This window comes from Condylura cristata, unplaced genomic scaffold (genome assembly GCF_000260355.1).
Source record: "Condylura cristata isolate star-nosed mole 26May11 unplaced genomic scaffold, ConCri1.0 scaffold00017, whole genome shotgun sequence".
In the NCBI taxonomy this organism is placed as follows: domain Eukaryota; kingdom Metazoa; phylum Chordata; class Mammalia; order Eulipotyphla; family Talpidae; genus Condylura; species Condylura cristata.
This window is the reverse complement of record NW_004567118.1, coordinates 14334988-14341713: the sequence shown is the minus strand read 5'-3', so window position 1 is coordinate 14341713 and position 6726 is coordinate 14334988. Positions and strand designations below refer to the sequence as shown.

Genomic DNA, 6726 nt, shown 5'->3' with positions numbered 1-6726 from the left:
CCCCCCCGTTTTTGATCCCATTCCCCACTCCACCCCCACAAAATGTCTCTGGTATATGGTTGTTCATTATTTTTGTTAAAAAATAACTTTCTTTTTAAGAAAAACACAAAATATACAGAATTCTAAAGCAAAAATGAACAATCTATAAGGCAGTGATTCTCACCTTTTTAGGGATATGAGTCTTTTAAGAATCTGAAAAAAATCATAATTTTCTATAAAACTAACTATGTATAATAAAACTTCCAAGAATACAAGACAAGGAAAAGATGATGAGAATGACAAGAGGGAAGAAACAAATAATCTATAAAGGAAAACTGATCCGGATGACATCAGACTTCTCTAAAGAAACACTACGGGCAAGAAGAGAGTGGAGGGACATACTCAACAAACTCCAAGCTTTAAATGCCAACCAAGTATACTCTACCCTGCGAAGCTCTCCTTCCTCTACGAAGAAAGAATAAGGACATTCTCAGACAAACAGAAACTCCACAATTTTGTCATGACTAAACCCCCACTCCAAAAAATATTACAAGAAGTCCTCAAACCAAATCCAACAGAAGAATGAACAAGAACAGTGCAAAACAAGGAATAAAAATACAGAAAGACCATAATGGTAAAACTAACTATGTAAATAAACATATTGCATAATTTCTCTGAAAATTCAGTGGGTAAACAAATCTCTAAGAGAATTTGGACAGCTGCACTATCCTACCAAAAAAAAAAAAATCTGAACAGAAATGATAAAAATAACTTTCTTTTCTTTTTTATTAAAAAGTTTATTTTTACATCATTTTGCACATTATTTTTTCCATCTCAATTGTAATCCCCGCGGGTTTACATAAAAGTGACTTTCTATCACACCTTTCCTTTCTAATTTGAAGATGGGCTTGTTAAGGCTCTATTCTGCACGGGAAGACTCTACTATGCCATCCCCTCCTCTTGCACAATTCATTACTGTCCGTCTACAAGTCTGATCATCATTTCATACAACAGTAGTTCCTGAGGGGCAGCTGCTTGAGCCAACTACCTCCAAGGACAGCTATAATCATTTTCACCTAGCAGAACAACTTTAAAAAGTGAACAGAAGCCTTGCATCTCTGAAAGACAGTCATTGCATGGGGCAGGAGAACATAATTTCTTCACCTAACAGCTTAAGAAACTGATTATAAGCCTTTCTTTATAATCATCATTCTTAAATTGAGGAGTTTTTGTGTTTTGGTTGTTACAACTTTGGTTTGGTTCGCTGACTCTAGAGCCAAGCTTTGAATCTTGGCTTTGGTACTTTGCATGTGTAATTCTGAGCAAGTCACTTAATTTCTCTGGGTCTCATTTTTCTACCCTGTAAAAGTGGAGATGATGATACTCCATATCTAACAGGCTGATGGTAAAGATTAAATAAGTTAATTAACATAATGAACTCAGAGTAGTACCTGGCATATGATAAGCGCTATATAAATGGTAGTATTAATCCTTATCTGAAACTCTGGGGACCTGATTTATTTTAAAACTCAGAATATTCTTTTAAGACTTATTTTTTGTTTATTTATGCATACAAGATTTGTTGTGTATGTCAGTGGTGCAGGGGGTAAGAGGATTCACCAGAGATAGAGTGGGGAGCAGAACAGGAGGATCTACTGAAATACACTGTTCAGGGGAGCAGCGGGCAAGACAACGAGGTCTGCTGAGCCATGTGGGTTACTTCCTTGGCCAGGAATCGACTCTTGCCACAGTGGCTGGCAACAGCTTGTTAGCACTGAGAGTTTAACACCTCCAACACCTGGGAGGCCCAAACTCAGAAAATGTTTAAATGTATTATTATACAATACCTCCCCCAGAAACTAGGGTAGCAACTTGTAGTGAACCATTAATATTTCCTCAGGAAAATATATCAATATTGTTATAAAAGTTTCTAAATATAAAACAGTTGCTTTTGTTGACTTAGCATTTGGCACTGCCTGACAGTTCATTATGTGCACATTTCTGCCTCTACCATTTGATTTTTCCTACATTTGTTTCAAAGAAAAAAAGTCTATGTTCTGTTAAAATGTGTATTTTATTTAAACTACTAAATATCATGAGGACTATTCCTGATTTTAATAATATAGTCTATCTGATAATCAGAAGCAAAGGTAAAATAATTATAATATGCTCTGGCAAATTACACAACATGTGACCACTGTACAAGGTATAAATATGCTTTCCTTGTACTTGGTTATATTAACAGGGAAGCTCTTCCCTTTTTGAATAAATTTTACTTTATTACCTGAGCAGCCAATAATGCATTTTTCAATTCTTCTCTGGTAACTTCTGGGCCATCAGCTTGTCCAACTAAACCTATTGTATTATTCTGGGAAAGCCTATCTTGTTCTGCTGTTTCCTTCAGATGAGCACTAAGGTAGGCTTTGGATGCAAGGAGATAACCGTTTAACATGTGTAGTGTAATGTCCATCAGCGGGGGGCATCTAAACACAGAAAGAAGGAGAAACAAAAACAAGTAAGAAAGTATATAAATCAATAAGTTGGCCAAAACATGATCAGTTTAAATAATGAGAAAAACTTGAACAAGAACTGAAGAGATTTTAAAAATCTTTTCCACTGAAATAGTCATTCCCAAGTTAAAAACTTTATGTTTCTCATTCTCTTTATTTCAAATTAAGAATCTTTAAGGAAATACTTAGTATGGAAAAATACAGAGAATGTCACCAAAACACTACTGATGATAGCAGAAAATAATCAAAACATACAATTAATTGGGATTGGGTTAAAGCATAGCATCTCTTATTTGGAATACTAGTCTGTCAATGAATACAAAATATCTATTACCAAAAGGTTCAGGAGTTTTTTAGTGAAAAATGCAAGCTACAAAAATATCACATAAGTGATATGTATATGTAAATTATGGTTGCATACTTTAACAACTTCCTGAAAGACTGGCAGTAAAACAGGCTATCTACCTATACAGATTTTAACACTGATAAAATGTTTTATAAGCAATTCTTTTCTAGAACTATTAGTCTCTGTTGTTTTCTTTTTATTAGATACTTAATGTCATCCATACTGTTTATTTTTTTCATTTCTGTTTATTCTTCTAATTACTGTTTCCCACGAAACCTTGATCTTGTAATTTGTAGGTTTCATCACTTCAAGAACTGTTACCCCTAGGGCTGACAATGGAAGAGTATAATCATGGAGTGTTTTCCTTACTACAGGTTCTTCCCTACTCTAAACCATATAGCACAAAGCTTCTCTGTAAACATTACCAACTATACTACCTCTTTAGCCTATCTTCAAAGCCCTTAATAGCCTGACCCCAAATTAACATGCATTATAAAGTGTGTTCTTCTCTCACCAAACCTTTTCACTCTTGATTCTACAAATTTACTCAGATTATTCTTACTTCCACAATACCTTTCCCAACTCCTTAATGTTCATCATTATGCTATCTGTTCATCTAAATCCTATTTCTATCCTTTAAAATACTATCTAGGTATGACACCCTCCACATCTTTGCTGAATTTTAACAACATTCATTTACTTTAAAGTTTATCTGCACATGAACATGTCATTTAACTTTTCATGTATTTGCTTTACTACCCACATACAGATGATAAAGGCAGGGCCCTCAACTGATATTATTTAGCACAGCAATTAGAAAGTCAAATTAATGACATTAATTAATTAATTCTGCCTGTTGAGGTAAAGCTCTTCAAAGCAATTTAATTCAGTAACTGGCAAGGACTGAGAGACAATGTAGAAACAATGAGACTAACGTAACAATTGAGGCTGCCAAAAAGATCACAATTTTAATACATACAAGGGTGCACTGTAAACCAAATTTTAAAGCTTTCTGAATGCAATCAGAAACAGTATTATTCTTTCTTGTGACTGACAGAATAGCGACACTAGTGACTGTCAAAATCAGCCACATTTCTTTTTAAGGTCAGGTTTTATTTAATTAATAGTAATTAAATAATTATTTATTTAATTAAACTGAATATAGACTACTTCATGTATACAAACCAGTTAAAAAAACTCACAGGTTATACTGCCAGTTATCTGTAACTAAGATATAAATTTAAACCGAATTTCTTTCATTTCTTTTGACTCCAAAATATGACTCTATAATAAAAAAGAAACTCAAATGATAAATACCTGTGTATCCTCTGATCACACCTTAGCACAATGAGAGGATCGATCATCAGGTCATTCTGAGTATACTTCTGTTGTCGTATAAACTTTATTGAAGGTTGAAGTGCATTAACTGTCATTACCCACAGCCTGATGAGGAAATATTTACATACTTTAAAACAGCTATATTGTAACTGAATACTGTGCTACCCAGTCCTTTCTAAGAAAGATACATTAAAAAAAAAATTAGAAAACACTGTGAATGAACTTAGAAAAATTAAAAATGATTGAAATCTTAACTATCATTATTCTCTAAAGCAAATAAAGACAAAACAGTAAACAAAGTATTTTTTAAAACTTTCACAGTTGTAATGGAATAATCATGGCATATAAAACAAAAATTTGAATTAAGACCTTTCATATATCATACTTGCTATATTGCCCTGGTAAGTCATTAATTCTCTGTGAACTGTTTCCTTGCCTTTAAAATATGAATAGAGGAACTTCCCTAGTGGCAAAATGGGTTAAAGCACAGCAATCCACAGCTACTGCAGCACAAGTTGGATTCCCAGTCAGGGAGGCGACCTACATGGCACAGCAGACCTCTCCTGACCCACTGTCTGCTCCCCTCAGCAGGGTAGATCAGTAGATTCACCTGTTCTGCTGTCTCTGGTGAATCCTCTCACTACTCACACCTCTGACCTATACCCCAGCTCTTCGATGCATAAATAATTAAATCTAAAAAATATATGAATAGAATAGCTATAAATGAAATACCGTAACAGCTCCATAATTTAAGCCACTGTTCATCTCAATATAAGTGCACATCCTGATAAGTGCATAACTGAAAAACCCAAAACCAGAGAAAATAACAGTGGTCACATATAAAGGTAGAACATGTGATTACTCAACAGCAGTTAGGGAAGCTGTGATTCATTTTGCAGAACTAAGTCTTCAAACTTCTGAAAGTAAAATTTAGTTATAATTCTACACTTAAGTTAAATATCAATCACATGTTAGAAAAACAAAAATATTTTCGTTTATGCAAGTATCAAAAAAAAAAAACTTTGTTGAACACCTTTTGCCAGGAAGCACCCTTTCATCATTCCAATTTTCATATCTCACTAAAAAGAGGTATGAAACCAAGAAACAGAAAACATGAACTCCAGCAAGGAAGAGAAACAAAAGTAATTCCAAAGTGACTTCAAAAAGCCAGCCTGGTGCTTTGTTTTGTAGAACTGACTAGGGGTTTCTATAATGCAGTCTATGACAAGAGACCCATTGAGTTAAGATCCACTATTTCCTAAACTTTGCTGTATGTTGGAATCACATGGGGAAATTTTTAAAAATACACTAATATATACACTCACAAAAATCCTGATTTAACTACCACAGGGTACAACTTGGGGGTATGAAGTTTTAAAAGCTCCACAAGTGATTTTTTTTTTTTAAGATTTATATATTTGTGCATACAGAACTGGGGTACAGGACAGAGGCTCAGGGGCGGTGAGAGGCTTCACCAGAGACAAACTGGGTAGCAGAACAGGCAGATCGACGAAGTACACTGCTGAGGGGAGCAGCGGGCGGTCAGGAGAGGTCTGCCACGCCATGTGGTCACCTCCGGGACAGGCGGGAATAGAACTCATGCAAAAGTGGCTTTAGCTTTTCAGTGCTGTGTTTTAACCCGCTGCACCTCCAGGGAGGGCCACCACAAGTGATTTTAATGTGCTGCATAATTTGAAGCCACTGCAATGATGCAACACACACTGGGCATCAAAATCACAATTAGCCAGAAGTGACAAATGACTATAAATGAGAACTCACTTTTAAAAAACTTTCTCGAGTTAGAAATATTTTAAAGTTCCTCTATTCAGATATTTCTTTCCTTGAAACTTAACACATCTTTAACTAGTAGTCTTTTTTTTTTTTAAGATTTATTGTTTATACATACAAGAACTAGGGTACAGGCCAGAGGTGCGGGGGTGGGACAGAGTAGGGAACGAAACAGGCAGATCGACTAAAATACGCCGCTGAAAGGAGCAGTGGGAGAGTTCTGCTGTGCCACATGTGCGTCGCTTCCCTGGCCAGGGGTAAAGCTCTTGCTGCAGTGGCTGTGGATAGCTCCATATTGCTCTAACCCCCTATGCCACCAGGGAGGCCCCTATTTAGTAGTTTTAAAAGGGGATTTATGTTGTCAAATATTCAACAAAATTTTTCAGAACTAACTTGAGATTATTGCATATAATCATTGCTTTATATTATCCATTACATGTAACAATATATTGTAATTACCTTCTAGGCATCACAGTGTTAAGAACCATCCAAAGCTTATTGACTGTTTGCAGTATTCTTCTTGGAACCCCAGAATTCAAAAGCTGGTTCATATTGGAGGTTAATACTTCTGCATATGGTATAAGTTCACTAGCAGAGAGTAGAGTCAAGTGTTCTAGAATCTGCATCACTTGTGTATAACTTACTGGGACAGCTGAAAATGCTAAAGGGAAAACTTAGCAGTCATAATCTAACTTCTAATAATGTTTACCAAATAGGAAGTAGTACTGCCCCCTCAGAATCTAGGCCAAATAAATCAAGACAACA

At 35.4% G+C, this 6726-nt stretch overlaps 1 protein-coding gene across 2 annotated transcripts in view; it reads right to left on the bottom strand.

Moving 5' to 3' along the window:
• Positions 1 to 6726, bottom strand: part of INTS2 (integrator complex subunit 2) — a 37261-nt gene that overhangs the window by 4743 nt on the left and 25792 nt on the right. For both annotated transcript variants that reach the window (XM_004684446.2, XM_012725974.1), the window contains exons 18-20: positions 6421 to 6622; positions 4153 to 4278; positions 2264 to 2462 (exon numbers count right to left, since the gene is read on the bottom strand). In XM_004684446.2, coding sequence (XP_004684503.1) covers positions 2264 to 2462; positions 4153 to 4278; positions 6421 to 6622 — 527 coding nt within the window. The remainder of the gene's footprint in view (positions 1 to 2263; positions 2463 to 4152; positions 4279 to 6420; positions 6623 to 6726) is intronic.